The following is a 16,516-nucleotide window of genomic DNA, read 5'->3' on the forward strand; positions in this document are numbered from 1 at the left end:
GCTGTGATGCAGTTTGTCAGTGTTTGTTTACACAATTGTTATTAGCCCTGATATTTATGCTTCTAAAAGGGCTTTCTGCTCAGCAGGGTATAAAACTATTGCTTCTGTTCAAATTTCTTGTAAAACCAGCCCTTTTGTAGCTGAGAAATGGAACATCCGTCTGTGAGCTTCCATGATCAGGTCTGCTGCCTCTGACACTGTGCAGGTGCAAGTGAAGTGCTGCCCCAGTAAAGGAGGTGGTATCTAACACTACTTGTCATGGTAGGTGCTCTTAGGTCTTGCCTTCTGGAGAAGATGAGAGCTCCCACTCTTTAGTTTTATTTCCATATCTTAGCTTGTGTTGTAAATGTTGGGGTTTTGATGCTTTGTAGTTCGGTTTTATGAACATTTGGGCATCTGTCTACTCTTCTGGGAGATAATGAAACATACTGGTGGTGGAAGTCCAGTTGCAGCTACAAATAAAATAATGCAAACACAATCTCTCAGAGTCTGCAAGGATAAAGCAAGCTGCCAAGCAGCAATAGCAAGAAACCATCAGTCATTTAAGTCCAAAGGGAACATACAGACCCAAAATTAATGGGCAAGCAGATGGCCTTTGGTAGAGATTTGGGACTGAATGCTACAGTTTCATCATGAATGCAGAGAGCCCTGCCTCACTTTATGCCCAGGACTGCTGAAATTTCAGTGGGACTAACTAGACTAAAACAGGCTGGTCAAATAATTAAGGGTGGTCAGATTCAAGGGCAAGGAAACTAGCTAGAAGGCAAGGTTGAAGCCAAATATATGCCATGTCCTACCGGACTTAGGAAATAGAGACCAATGTTTTCTGGTCGAGTCTTCCCCCGCAGTGGCTAATCGCCCTGCTGTGCTGGCCAGCAGGCTTTGGTGCTTCATTCCCCACTGAAGTAGGTGCCTTCATAACTGCCTCCAGTGTAAGAAATGAGGCAATGGATAGATGTTGGCAGTGGATGAAGCAATGAAACAGTGATGGTCACCATTAGATATCCCGTTTGGGGCAGTGGTAGGTGAGAAGTAGTTGCCCACATGCTTCAGTGAGATCATGCTGTTACCCTTGAGCATCTACAGCGTTGGCCACCTCGTGAACAAGTAGCTTTTGAAGTGAAATAACCATGGGAAATCCTAGCCACTATATAGTTAAGGGAGTGAGTGGAACAAGATTTTTGGACTTGGCACTTTGTACGGATGAACCATAAATCCAGCACAGGGGCACTGTCGGGCTGGAGCGGGTTCACTCTTGAGTAGGGAGGAATTGGCTGTGTAAAGGCAGGGAAGCTCCCTGTGGAAGAGCCCTTCTGGGTGGACCACAACTAAGGCATTGAGTCAATCATGTTAATTAAGTGACTGCGGAAGCTCAGCCTCCAAGTCAAAGATAAAAACAGGGACAAAGTGCAGGAAGCATTCACAGATGGAGCCACAAATTCAAGTACAGGAACAGCAGCGTGTCCCTGTGTTACTGCATGTGGGGCTGGTGTGTTTGCAGGGAGAGTCTTGCGTTACTCAGTGGGTAACAAACAGCCACCCCGCAACCTGCGTGGCCAGCCATGGAAAGAGACATGGTCCCATTCTGGTTTCTCAAGACTGAGGAGGCAGAGCTGGCAGCACAGGCAGTTTTACAAAGCACAGGTTGTTGTCCAGGAAGGTATTTTGGACTGAGTAACCTTGTAAAATGTATGATCTGGCCCTCCTTTGGAGCAAGCTGTTCATTCAGTACATGAGGTCCTCAATAACTTCTGAATTATTGGGCTGCTCCCATAAATACAAGAGTAAGTGGACCATGAATGTACCAGGAAACTGTGAGCCTAAATCAGCATTAAATATAACTCCATGAGTCACTCAGAGTGGAAGTGAGTGGCAGGGAGGTTAGTCATACCCGTGGGGACCATCCAGGTGAGGGACTATTCTTAATCACACGTGTGATGAAGTATGTACTATTACATAGATTTTTTTGGCCAGGCCGTAGCTACATCACAGCAACATTAACATTTAATTGCATCTTCCCCTCAGTCACAGCAGAAGATGCAGTGATCTCAGCTTTTCCACCTGATTTCAGGGTATGTCTCTGCTGTGACCTGCAACAGAGTTGTTCCCTCACCAGTAACACCAGTGCTGGTTCCCAGGTCACACAGCACACAAAGCTGACCTGAATCACCTAGAGGCAAACACATATTTCTGTTGAATTAGTGCACATGACGCAGGGTCTATGCCAATTTTATGCTTTTACATCAGTTTCAAGGCCAGTCCCAGGATGACAGGTGATGCCCAAGACTGCAGTGATTCACACACGTGCTCTGCTGGGCTGATCTGCACTGCCAACAGACCTCAAAGCCATGCCTAATGCAAAACAAGTCTGACAGTTCCCAAGCAGGGAAAAAAATATGCTGCAGACTCCTAAACTCTGATCTTATCAAGAACATCCTGTAACACTTGTGTGTGCTCTTAGATAATTACAGGTGGCAACTGTTAAGAGAAAAGCTTTTAAGTAAGTCAGATGACAGCATGTAAGCACTTTGTTTAAACTTCTGTCAGTGCTGTGGTTATCTTGAGATTTCCCGGCACAGTGAACTCTATGACAAAATCTTTAAAAAAAATAGCCTATGGATTGGCTAAATCAAACTGATGCATAGCAAGTGGGAAGCTGAAAGATGTCTGAAAAATTTCAGGAGCTCCAAAGAAACAAGCCGAGGTTTTCTAAGCAGGCACCAGGAGTGATCAGTGACGCAGACTGAGTGCGAGACCGCAGGAACACCACGTCCTCATGGATGCCCTGTGGAGGTGGTGGCACTATTATTTCGGCACTAACAGTCAACAACACTGATTTTCAGCGTTGCTAATCTGTACCAGAGAGTGACAGGCGCTGGACGAGCAGTTGTGCTTCCCCTCGCTCCTGAGATTGCCTTTGGTCCCCTCCTGGGACAAGACTTCCCTGCTCCCACAGCATGGCAGCTGGCCGGAGCCTTCACCCAGGCAGCGCCCACAACACTGTGGTGACACCCAGTGATGCAGACCCCTGTTCTCGCCCTCGCAGGTCCCTGTGAGTTCAGAGCATGATGTGGTGAGGGTTTTGCTGTTAAAAAGACGTGACTCAGTCCTGGCTGAGCTGATGCCCATGTATGCAGGATCCCCTGCAGGGCTTTCCAGCCATCCCTGCATATCCTTGTTTTGCTCCTTGATCCCATGGTCACACTGCCTATGTGTCATGTCCCCATTTGAGCTCAGCGCTTTGCATTCCTGCTTCTTCTGCAAACACTCCTCACGATCGAGTTTTTCTAGCCAGAGACCTTTGCCTCAGGTCTCTTCTTGCATCAGGCGTCTATGTGCAAACTGTCACCTCAGCTGACGCTCAGCTGGCCTGCACCGTCTTGTCATGACCTGGACTGGTCACCACCTGCTGCCACTGCCAGCCACTGGTGTGGCACCACCAAACCTCGTCCAGCCTCAGCCAAAGGCAAACATACACACGTGTATGCATACACACAGAACGTTAGTTTATTCCTCTGTGAAAAATGAGTGGTAAAGGAAAACCCACTTCCACCAGGAGAGCATCAGCTGCACGCCTGACCTCAGCCACTGTGTCACGGGCACCACAGCAGCAGACGAAGATGCTGGATGCTATCTGGGACAGCATATTTTTTGCCATACCTCTGATGTTGTTTTTCCCTGCATAGGAGGCCAACTTTTTCTGAAATACTGCCTGAAGTGACAGTGCTGGAGAGACTCTGTGGAAACTCACAGCTTTGGTGAAGACAGATATTTTCTACCCTGAGGTCATGGATAGGCACCACAATGCTGAGTGAAAACGGTCTGCTGAGCTGTCCCCGGAGGACTGAGGGACAAGGGTGTCTCCTGCCTCCTTAGCCCACCAGGAGGCCCTTCTCCCCTCTAGCCCTTTAGTGAGGGTGTAACTCAGGCCCACTGCCTGCTGGGACCCTTCAGAGGTGGCTCCAAACTTCACTCAGCTTCTCTACAGTTACTCTATGGCTGCAAAGCATGGGAGGAGTTGAAGGCTGCAGCAGCAAGGAAAAGAACCCCTGAACCCCAGCATGAGCTGTGTTGGTGAGGATGGAGCCCTCCGTGGCTGCCATGGCTCTGGAGAAGGTGACACAGTGGTGTCTCTGCCCTCACTCACTCACATGGACTCACAGAAGGAGGTGGAAGTGATGCCAAACGCAGAGCCAGGTGTGGCCAGCTCTCCACAGTGGCCACCACTTTGTTCCCTGTCCTTGCCTTCTGACTGGTCCCAGCTCTTTCTTGTCTCCCCAGGGCAGGCAGAGCTGTGGGGCCACCGGAGGAGCTCAGCAGCTCTCCCCTGGGGACCTGGCCCTGCATGGTCATTGCGCCATCTAACCTGTTCCCTCTCTTTTCCTCTGTCCCTGCTTCGTACACCTTTGTGTTTGCCCAGCTCACATGGTTCCACAGTGTTTTCAACAGATCTTTGCTCCACAAGCCTCTCTTGGCTCTCAGCAAGGCATCCAACAGTCAAACCCACCTGCAGGCAGGGAGAAAGGCAGAGGCAGAAGCAGCTACCAGCCTGGGACAAGACGAAACTGAGGAGACCTGGTGAGAGTGAGCAGAGCCAGCCAGCGACCCTGCACCAGAGCAAACCAGCAGCAGACAATGACATTCTTCTCCCAGGCTCTTATTTCCATCGTCATCCCCTCCCATACAGACTGCCCGGTTTGCTCTTGACCCTCTCCCCCCAGTTTTTCTTGTTTTGCAGTGGTATCTGGTATCTGTGGTATGAAAGCATACAGTGTAGCCTCAATATTTTCTACCTGGGTCAGCAATTCCTTTAAGCTACTGCTTCCATTTCATCATATGCTGAATACTTCTCTTTTCTGCAATTTCTCATGTTGTTACCTTATAATTTCTCATGCAGTTATTTTTTTTGTGTAGGTACAGGTCAGGATTGGACTTTTGCATGCATTCCTCAGCAAAGCAAGCTAGCTGTGACACTGTGGAGGTGAGCACAGGTCAGTCTAGCTCAGGTGTTGTTAGTGTAAGCATCTCTGCTGCACTGTGGGGGTGAGACCTAAGGCGTGGTGAACAAAGCTGGTGTGGTACCACCACAGCATGCAACTGACAGGAATAATTTTGTTACTTGGCACTACTATAGTTTTTTGCACATGCCCATGGTATTTTCTGACAAAGGCATAAGAAAACAGAGCTGAAGGTACAAAAATTCAGTTTGCCTTTGCTTCCCAGCATCAGAGAGAGGGATGGCTTTGCACAGGCAAAGTAGGCTGCAGTTGCTTTGAGCTTTGCAGGGAAAAGAAAACTCAGAATTATCATGGACTGGTTGAGGCTGGAAGGGGCCTCTGTAGGTCATCTGGTCCACCCCCCTTGCTCAAGAAAGGCCACCTGGAGCCAGCTGCCCAGGACTGTGTCTGGATGGCTTTTGAATACTTCCAAGGATGGAGACTCCGCAACATCTCTGGGTAACCTGTGCCAGTGCTAAGACACCTCACAGTAAAAAAGTTTCCTAGTGTTCAGATGAAACCTCCTGTGTTTCAGTTTGTGAATATCGTCTCTTAAAACATCCTTCCTAAGATTGTGCTTTAATTCCTTCCTGGCAAAAAATCTACAGCCTCTGTACATGTAAGGTTGGACACGGCCTGAGTCAGTGAATCTCTAAAACATCTTGGCACAGTATGAACTAACAGCTGGGACTGTTGTTGCAAGGTCCTAAGCCTCCTTATGTAGGTCACAAGGCTGGTGTTTCCCTCTGTACTGATGGCTTTATGGAATAGGAGAGTAACAGGAGGAAGGATTTCTCATATTGTGCACAGTTTATTGATCTGTCCAGGAGAAGGCTGGAATTTCCTGAAAGGTTAATCCTCAGAGGAGAGAAAATTGAGGCGGAACAGAATAAAATAAGAACAAAGCATGATATGATGGCAAAATCAAGGGAGAAACCTCCCTGAATACAGAAAAATCAGTGAAGGATTAGCTGGGAAGACCATAGAGTTCCAGAAGATAAACAAGGGGCTTCCTTGCTGAAAGCTGACATATTGCTTAGCTAGCGCCACCTCTCTGAGCAAAAGCCGTTGCCAGGAAAAATGTGAATGACATATTCCTGGTACTTTAGAATAAATTGCCATGTTACTCATATTACTGAAAGAAAGGAGGAGAGAGAGAGAGAACTTTTTCTTGCGTGTTAGTTGTGCCAAGGCTCTGGTCTGGTACAAAATTGTCAGCCGTCCCTTTGCAAAATGATTGTGAAGAGGGTGGAGGTTGGTGAAGGTGTCTTTAAGCCTCCACCGAGCTGTGATGAGGGCTGAGACAGTGCCAGCCAGGACCTTCAAAGCATGAGGTGTGTGACAGACAGCCTTCCTTCTACACACAAACCACTCTGACATGTGCATCACCCTGCACCCTTGCTCCACCAGCCTGAGCTGGATGGGCAGTGGGGCTGGGACGGGCTCGATTCCACCTCAGCCCCATGGGAAGGCAGTGAGGCCTGCAGCCCCGCTGAAGATGAGGAGAGGATGAGGTCCATGCTCATGCCTGCTCACTGTGCAGGAGTGAAACCATCTCCTTGACTCCGCTGGCCCGGGCACAGTTTGTTGCTGTACACAGTGCCGGAGGGGGGTAGTTATTTGAGGGGTCAGGATGGTGCCAGCAGCTGTGCTGATGCATATATGGAAATGATATGGTAACGTCGCTATTTTCATTTATTAAACAAACCCAAAGTAAATCTCTTTTGCTTTTCTTCAGCTATCATTTTGCTAAAAATACCATATGAACTAATCCTCTAAATAACATTTTCATAAAGCTCATCTTTGGATTAGCCTCCTAAATCTAAGTTTCAAGGAGCTGGCAGTTAGTTCAGTAACTGCTTGTTCACTGGAACTGCTGGTCCTTTCCCTGTCTCCTCATCTTAGCATGGAAGAGGACATAGGTGGAACTGGAAGTACAGCCCTGCCCTGAAGGACTGATGGTGGGCCTGCCCCCAGGGAGAAGATGGCACAGCCTCAGGATTTCCATGACCTCTCCAATTCCTTATTTGACTGCAGATGGCCAGTGTGGAGCTGGGGGGGAAGCTGTGGTCCCATCCTTTGTCCATGGTTGATGATGTCCCTTCATCATTCGGTAGCCCCAGCTCTTGGCTACTGCATGGCTACAAGGGCTGATTGCACAGCTTCTGCTGTGACCAGCTGTCAAGTGGAGAAACCTCATAGCAGGAAGAACAGTCTTTTGCACATGATGTCTTCCAGTTCCTGGTGTCCAGGCCCTTCCACCTGCTGCCATGCTTTGCATCATGGTGACACTGCCAGGGTCCACCTATCTGAGTTTCCTGATCGCTGCACTCCCCTTACATAAAGTTCTCAGTTAAAGTATGGGTTTGGCCTGTAGACTCTGATGACTGAAAGCTCAGCCTAGAAACACAGCAACCATCTCAGGGACTCCCTCTGCCACCTGCATTATTTTGTCTGGTCCAGCTTACCAAGAGTCAGGTGTTCGACTTCCCATCCAGTCATTACAGGTCTGTTTCATGGGAAAATGGATACAAATGATGCAGCCTTTTCAGATACACTCAGCTTGAACTGGTCTTTGTTTCAGCTCAACTTGTTGCTCAGGATTTGGGGGTCTCAGACCAATATAAGCAATGCTTTGATTTTCAAATGTTTGTTGAATCATTCTTGCTTTGCATCTCCATACCAGATATTTACATCTTTGTATTTTTTTCTCTGACATACTCTTAGGAACATTTACCAGGGAAAGGAAAATATAACAAATCCTGTTTAATAAATATACTGACATCTAAAAGCAAATAAGCATTAAAACAACTGAAAGTACTGAGCAATTGAAGTACTCTGTGGTAGGTCCACATATCCAAAAATGCCCATTTTAAGTAGTGTGCTAGGTGCTGGATCATGAACAGCAATGGTGTATGCCCAGCTGAGCGGCCTGATGAAAGTAGCCCAGTACCTCTTCCTATTAATAAAGCATGCTAATCAAGCAAGAGGTGAGAATCCAGCTGTAAAGAATTCCTTTGGGTTGGTATTGCGCAGTTAGGACAAAGGACACAATGTTACAGCAGAGATAAACTACAAAAACAGTCAACTATAAATAGATTGTTACCACTAAAGGCTTCCAAAGACAACTACAGAGAGATTATAGAAAGGCACTGAGGAATTACTGCTTCCCATCCATCCTTCCAGGATGACTCAAACTTTTGCTGGTGCGTTTGGAGTGCGCTGGGTCTGTGCTGTGGCTCTGAATTTACCCTGTTCCTTCAGCCTTTTTTATTTGCTGCAGAACTGTATCTTGGTTCTTTTTCAGTGGCTGTAAAAAAAAAATCATCTTGCAAAGCCAGAAACAGGAATTTGCTGAGACTAAATCATTTTTTCACATAAATATGAGATGTATACTAATTCTCCTAGGTGGAATGTGATCAGCTAGATATTCAGGCTCATGGGTTATTTTGAACCTGAATTGTCTTTTATACTGTCAGGCTGCTTCTACCCAAAGCTGTCCATAAGATGGGAAATGGTGATCTAGGAGAATTGTTCTCTTACCTTCTTCTCACAGGTATGAATGCTAGAATTTTTGTTACACTGACCAGCTTAGTGGTCTTCAAAGATCCTGAGAGTTCTCAGCAATAGAAATCATCCAAGAGACAGGCCACAAAAAAGGCTTGTTGGAAGTATTTGATATAACAGCAAACTGAGAAATGGTACGAAAGTATATTAAAAAGACTAATGTTAGAAACTCTGCAAGAGTTTTTGCAGCTTTTTTTCTTTTTCTTTAATCAAAGTCCCACTTCAGAATCAGTAGAGAAGCAGGCAGCTAGTGAGTGGCACCCCCAGAAACCTTCATTGAACTGACACCCTCTTTGATATGTTTCGCCCTTATTCTCACAAAACTGGGCTGGAAACTTGCATGCAAAGCCCTTTTCTTAGTAATTAGAAATGGTTGCCTTCCAAACTTAATGGAAATTGAGTCATTGGGGAGGGATGTGCAACCACAAAAAATCACAAACAAAACTGATGTAATTTCCCTCGTCTTTCCAGGCAGGACTTGAGGCAGGTGCAGCTGAGAGAGAAAGCAATCCTGCAATTCACAGCTGTTTGATAATATAGGGGGACATTTTTGCTTTTTCATCAGGCCTTTACACCCATCTCTGAAAATATTCCTGTTTGTTCCATTGTGTAAAATAGCCTGTGGTAAACTTAGGTTGTCTTATCTTGTGGCTGTAATGCTCGGTTATTTGAAGTCATTAGCAAGGATCCTGACAAACGTGCTGTGGGATTACGGCATATTTATCTGAACAGGAAGGCAGAATGTGGTGCAGACTCTCCACTGGCCTCCAGAGTGACCGGGTGAAGAGGAAAAGGATGAGGGAAGCCACATACAGACAATAAAAATGTGTGTGTAGGAACCCCTTTTCCTCTGGCTGCCCTTCCTTCAGCTGGCCTTGGAGAAGCTGATGAGCCCTTTTGGTTCCTCAGCCTGTCTCGGATACTGAGCTGAAATCCTGATGAGCAGGCATGCCCGGATGTGGTTGGAGAGCCACAGGTTTCTGCTGCTTTCCCTGAGTAGGAATAAAGTCAGCGGGGAACAGACACAGGCTGTCCACGGTCACCCAAATGTGTGGCAACTGATCGTCTCTGAGAGGCAAGGAGGAACAGTGTGCAAGCGCCGTGGTGGTGAAACGGCAGTGGGTTTGGGTAAGTAAACACAGACCCACCAGGATCTCATTTGCCTTCCAGCAGATGGCACTTTACCCCCAGAAAGAGCCTGTACAAGGAGAGGTGTGGGGCAGTGGGGAGGGAGTCCTTGCTGCTGGCTGCTGTGGGGATGAGCCTGTAGGAGCCCCAGGGGCTGTGAGAACCTAAATCCCCTCTGCCCCCCAACCTCTACACTGCAGCAGCAGGAGGAAAAGCTGAGGGTGTGAGAATGAGCACAGGTTGAGGGTGGACGATGGCTTCCTCCTCTACTGCACGTTTTTCACCTGGACGTGCTCAAAATGACAGAGATAGGGGCTGTCACTACTAGTCTGATTTTTTTTTTTTCCTTCTCCCGTGAGGAGAGAAAGAGGAGCCTCTTTGATCCTGTTCTGCTTTTCCTTTCACTTTCCACTTTTTTTCCTCATTTGGATTTTTTCTTCTCCCCCCATGTCCCCATTTTCCTCTGCTGTTTCAGCTGGTGTCCTAGCAATGAGTACAGATCCTCCTGGTTGTTGTACTCTACAGTTCCTAGAACTACATTTATTTATATTTGTTCTTGGAACCAAGTTGGTAAAAATAGCCTAAAGGCCATGGAAATAGTGAGGGAGAGGAGTATAATGCATTGTGCATTGCTTTCATGGATTGCCAAAAGGTAGAAACCCTGTTGATTGGAATTGACTTTTTCCATGTCTCAACGTTAACCTGCAGTTCACTAAGTTGATCTGGTGGCCTGGGAAAGGACAGGCTCCATTGAGTAGAGTTGCTGCCTTTTGGGAGAGAAAAAAGGAAATCTGGAAGAAAAGAAGGGGGAGATAAAAGAAGATTACGAAAGTGGGCGGTGGGAAGAAGAAGAAAGATTAATAAAGTGAAGAGAAAAAAAACCCCACAACAGCAACAAAAACACGAGAACTGTCACAAAAAAAAGCTGTATGTAATTCAGTGTCCTGAGTCGGAATGCAATTGTACCGTGCGTGGGAGAGGGGAGCATAAACATCTCTAATTGCCCCACTAAGAGGTCTCGCTCTTATCTCAAAAAAATCCACTATTTATTTAATCTTCAAAACTAAGCTCCTATATCCTTCCCAGCCCAGCTTCTTAATGAGATATGTTGTAACACTGTGAGCCCTATGAACACATGGTATTTCTGGGGCTGGTGTCAGGGTTCTGCACGCCAGCATGGAAGAGCAATGATCCCGCCACAGGAGAGCCAAACCCACAGGATGCAGCTGCAAGGTGTGTGAAAGGTGGAGTGGTGAAGAACAATGAAGGGCCCTGCCATCTTCTGCTGTGAAACAAGCTTTGCCATTAAGATCTGTGCAACACACTTTGAGCTACTACTGTCTGTTGTTTGTGGCAGTTTCTTCTCTGGGGTCACTGGTCAGTGGAGGTAAAGATGATCCCCAAATGCGGGGCTGTGGAGACACCCGTTCCTTCTCCTGGCATGGAGAGCTGAAGAGAAGGCTGGTGTAGGCAGTCTCCTGGCCCTAGGATGATGTGATGCTGACTGGTCTGCACCCCTTCTGCTTGGGGCTATCTAGTCTGTAGTAGATTTGCCTGGGGGACAAATATTTGGTGCAATATGAAGCTGCATCAAGCAGTGAGATAACAGGCAGGATGGATGATCGCTACCCAAGCTTGCTCCCAGACCCTCTTTTATTTAACAAGAGGCATGTGTCTGTAGAAGACCAAAACCTAGGTCATGCTTTTTGGCATAACTTTATAACAGAAATGGTGATGTTACGTAGGATGTTGCTCTCAGATGTCTGCAGACTGGCTGATGTCACTGTCCCACTGCTTATAGTGTCCCAAAGAAGTACTTTGAGGTTTTCAAGTGTTTATCTGAAGCACTGGCAAAGGTTACCCAGGGTGCTAAAATTGTAACTTTGAAGGATTCAGTCAGATTATCCACTAATGCAAATGTCTCGTGCTGTCACCCAGACATGTATAAACAGTAGTATAGTGCCATGAGTGTACAGAGAATGTATGTACCTTCCCCTCTAGACTACGTAGTTTTCATTCTGTTTCCGAAATAGCTGTGACATTTGGGATTGCATACAGAGCTCCAACTGAAAATGCTCATGATTGGAATTTAGTTGTACTTCTATCTCTTTCTCTTCTGATCCCCTTTCATCACCTCTTCTGCCTCTGCTCTTTCCTTGGCTTGCTGCCTTTCCACTCTTCCCCCTCCCTCTTTCTGTTCTCTTCTTTTCTCTGCATCTATTTTTACTGCCCCTGTCTTCATCAGTCAGCATCTTCCCTGGCTCTTTCTTTCCTTGCTTCTTTCCCACTATGAAAGAGCATCATTTTTTATGGTACGTATAGGGTAAAATGTTTAAAATGCTGGTTTGACCCTGAGAACTGCCCTCAAAGATTTGAAGGCATTCTCTCAAGAGGTTACAGTTGCAGGCTTTGTATACAAACCCATCATCTTCCCATCCTTAGATGTGTTCAGCTCTCACAGCACGTGCAGCTGAAGTTCCAGGAAAACCTCAGGGAAGCTGGGAGTTGCTTGCTGTAGAATAAATGCACTAATGCACACTCTCATGCATCTGTCATTGGGGTATTTTAGATTTCTTTGACAAACTTGGGTCTTGCAGCACACTGATATGGTGGCAAATATTGCTAAGCCATTTTTGGACAGAGAAATTAAAACACAGGTGAACACTAAGGAACCAAGATCACTTTGACATCATCTATGCCAGAGAGTTGAACTGATTTTACTGAATGAATCTTTGCCTGTATGACCAGCAGTGTAACTGTGGGGAACATTAGGAAAACTCCCAGATATCCTATGCCGTGACATTAGTGCTGATCTCTCTCAGCTGCTGGGTCTTCTGGCTTCAGGTCTGTCAGACTGCGACACCCGTGCTGTGCATGACAAGAGCATAATGGATGAGACGTGTGAAATTTTGACAACCAGCTACAAGGTCATTTCTTTTGGGAAAGAAAGTATCTCCAGAACCAATGTTGCAATAGCGGACGGAATTCTCACTCAACCAAATCTGGTCTAGCTCCACTGATTAGCTAATAGTGGCCACAGTAATTGCACCAATGGGTTTGTGAAACAGGCAAAATGCTGAGCATAGCTACATTGGTACATGGCTTATGGGGGGCTAACCCTTATGATTCAGAATTAATACCTAACAAGGATAAAACAAACATTTTCATAGGGGTAAGGTTTGAGGAGAAGTGGAGGTTTAATACACCCTTGAGCAGACCTGTAAGAGCAGCGCACAGGCTGATTATCACGCTCTGTCCCCATTTATTTGTCTTTGTGGTGGTCCCTACAGTGACAATCTCTTCCCCAATCACTGGAAGCTGCCAGGATAAACCATCTGACCTTCGACATCTCAGCATGAGTGGCACCCCAATTAGCCCTGTTTGCATAAAAGAGCTTCCCTTGTTTGAAACTAACCATCAGAGAGTACCCCTGCTCCTCAGGCACAGACCTGGACCCAAAGGTGGTGTGTTCATGGCCTCTAAGCTTGATTACTGCAAAACACCTGAACCAGGAGACAAAATTCCCTGAAAATCATCTTCTGATGCAAGTACAGCAGCGTATCCACCTAGCAAGCCGCATCTATGTTGAGCTCACACCACAGCGCCTGTCTGTTATAAAGTCCATGTCAGATCGTCCGTATAGTAATCAAAGGCTTCCTTGGTCTGGATCTAACTGTTTTAGAAATTGCTTCAAAACCATGGACACCCATGGTCCAAGCTGTAGGTAACCAGAGACAAGAGATTGCAGGAGACATACTTGATAGGTGCTGCCCCTGTGCTCCTTCTCACAGGAGAAGAGAGTGGCCATGGACTTCATGATCCTGAACAAAGTGCAAAACACATACCATTGCATATCTGATTTGATTCAGGGAGTTGTGCACAAGATGTGCTTATGCGCATACAAAATGCAATCCAGTCTTGCCTCCCCCTTCCCTTCTTCCCCCACACAAACAAACAGCTGAAGAGAAAAGTGAAATAACTTGTTTTCCATTCATTTTTGAGTAAGAGAACCTGGTCATTTCTCTTCTAAATATTGGGAAGAATTTGTGAAATTAGAATTAATAATGTCAGAATAAAGCCTTCTTGAATGGGTAGATCCAACTTAAAAAAAATATCCTGGATTTTGGACTGGTGCAGTTTATGAGACTCGCTTATTTACACTACAGAGAGGAAAGACTCTTGCAAATTAGATCTGTATAGGTGCTGAAGTAGTGCTTTGGAGAAGTAACTAAACATTGTCCCAGTATTCATTTCTATTTGCTGAAGGAAAGACCTCATAACTCTCTTTGAAACAACTTTCTTCCTGACCCTGCCGTCCTGCAGAGAGGCTGCATCCCTCACTGCTGCGTTTTGCAACAGCTTCTGCACTCTTTCCCGTTTAACTCTCTGCTTTTTCTTGCACCTATTTATTCATCACAGCCATGGTGTGAGCTGGCATTTGTGGCTCCTCCACCCTGAAAGAGTTAACTGGGTTTATTACATAATCTGTTTAACATTCGGGATGAATAGGAAATGGATGCCCCTCCTCTCCTACGATGTGTTTGTGCACTTTAAATCGCACTCCTCCCCAGCTGTGTGTGAGCCCTACGCCACTTGACATGCCCTGAGCCTCCGCATGTGTGTGTGTGTGCGCGCTTGGGCACCCGCTTGCGTGTCTGCTGGCAGCTTTGCCCCCTTCCCGCCCCGCTCATGTCACCGGCGCTGCACACCTGCATGTCTGTGTGTCTGTGTGTCTGTGCGCACATGAGAGGACAGGAGCGAGGGGAGGTGAGACAGTCACCTTTATAGGAAGCACCAGCAGTTGTGGCAAAGTGTGAAAACAAACTCTGCCACCTCTTGGACTGCTCTGAGTGGACAGACCACCTCACATAATGCCATCTTTTGATGAGGTTTTGAAGGAAGCAGGGGAGTTTGGAAGATTTCAAAAGAGAGTCTTTTTCCTCCTTTGCCAGACAGGCATAACTTTTTCTTTCCTGTTTGCCAGCGTGGTTTTCCTTGGGCCAGCACCGGACAACTACTGGTGCAGGATCCCTGGGGCAGCTGAATTAAGTGAACGATGTGGCTGGACACTGGAAGAGGAACAAAACTTTACGGTACTGCCCCTGCGCCTGGAGAACGGGTCCTCCAGTGGAAAGTGCGAGAGGCTGGACATCGTGTGGGACACCTCCGTCAGCTGCACCAGCCCGCTCGCCCGCTACAGGAATCGCAGCGTGGGCAACCTGCCACTTGCTGCATGTCACAATAACTGGGTGTACAAACAGCCCCACTCGTCCATCGTCAGCGAGGTAAGGAAAACCCCCCTCCTCTAATCAGTGGCTTTCATCCTGGTGCAGGATTGTGGCAATAAAATAGGATTGCTGCTGCAAGGGTCGTTGCTTTGGTGGCTGGTTTTCCTTTCTGGATTTGTTTCACTCTGAGTCACAAGCAAGTTGTAACAATGAGTTTGACCAAGTGTCATCATCAAGCTTTCAGGGAAAGATGAGCTGATCTGAAGGGTAGCTCCCCAAAGCCAAACATCCCCCACAGAGATGGTTCTGTCACTAAAGGAGTATCAGATTGAAATAAAGAGTTAAATCCTTGCAGCTGAGGATTCTGGTGCTCAGTTTTGGCCAGCAGCTTCGGTGGTGTAAACCCCAAGTGTAGCTGACTGAAACCACTTGCTGATTTGGGTCACTGTATACTATTTGTTCCCTGTATTCTCTGTACTGAACATTTACATCTGCAGGTAGTAAAAAAAACTGGCAGCAGACTGTGCTTCTGAGATCTGACAGGAGTCAGCAGAAATAATTACGCTTAGTAAAGAAAAATTTTCCTGAAATGTCAGAGAACCACAGGCTGTCACCAGTAGTGGTAAGCGCTGGGAAATGTAGTGGCTTTTTAATGAGGCTGTGAAAGGCCATTTAAGATGCTTTCCTAGGAGATCCTCTGTGTAATCTGTAGTTGTGCTGTGGATGTGCTGTGGCCTGGCTCTAGCATGCAGGCTGCACAATAGAAGTGTGTATTTTAAGGTCATCCTGACAGTAACTGTCACCAATGCAGTGAAGAAAAATACGAAGTGTGCTTAGAGGAGTTGGCTAGGAAATCATCAAGGTGCACTGCAAAATGTGTCAACACAGCCACGGGCTCTGGCTCCTGCCTGTCTCATGAGCGTCCCACTGTGGTATTTAACCAGGTGCTTGCACTGGAGCTGTGCCCTCTGAAACATGGAGCAGGGCACAGCAGGTGAAGCCCTAAGCAAGCCCTGACCTGAAAAGCTGCGCCTATCCCAGCCTTTAAATTCGCCATCCTTCCCCCATCCAGCTGGAACTGCTGGATCTGCTTGCAGGCTTCAGGCTTTTCAGAGCAGCAGCTTTGTACCCTGAGCATGGCACCTGACCTGAGCAGGTTTAGCCAAGATCTATGCCCAGGAGAAGATAAATCAGAGCACCTGGCTGCCCTGGAACAAATCTTCAGAACTGGCTTTTGCATGTGATTGCTGAAATCAAGGCTGCTTGGAGGTCTGCAAGTGACATGCAGGAAGCTGCTGTCAAACTTTGGGCCCTGGGAATGTTGTATCTCTGCCTGAGTTGGCACTGGCAGCCATGGCTGGGTGGGCAGGAAGACAAATGCTGTCCAGGAGCCTCAGTCTGTCTCTGGAGCAACCTGTGGGAAGCAGCTATGGCAGAAGGTTGTGCCGCTACCCCCGACGTACCTCTGCTGAGGGACTGCAAGGGGTTAGATAATGGTGTCTTTTATGTGGGCAATCTGTGCAAGCCATTCTCCATAGAGCTTAAAAATAAAATAGAGATTCCTTTTCTCTTGTTGTTCCACCCCCCCGCTTTGTT

At 46.9% G+C, this 16,516-nt stretch overlaps 1 protein-coding gene across 1 annotated transcript in view; it reads left to right on the forward strand.

Moving 5' to 3' along the window:
- The first annotated feature begins 14,563 nt into the window (after positions 1 to 14,563).
- Positions 14,564 to 16,516, forward strand: part of SLC22A3 (solute carrier family 22 member 3) — a 30,340-nt gene continuing 28,387 nt past the window's right edge. The window contains exon 1 of the mRNA XM_065631327.1: positions 14,564 to 14,977. Coding sequence (XP_065487399.1) covers positions 14,564 to 14,977 — 414 coding nt within the window. The remainder of the gene's footprint in view (positions 14,978 to 16,516) is intronic.

This window comes from Caloenas nicobarica, chromosome 3 (assembly GCF_036013445.1).
Source record: "Caloenas nicobarica isolate bCalNic1 chromosome 3, bCalNic1.hap1, whole genome shotgun sequence".
Lineage (NCBI taxonomy): Eukaryota > Metazoa > Chordata > Aves > Columbiformes > Columbidae > Caloenas > Caloenas nicobarica.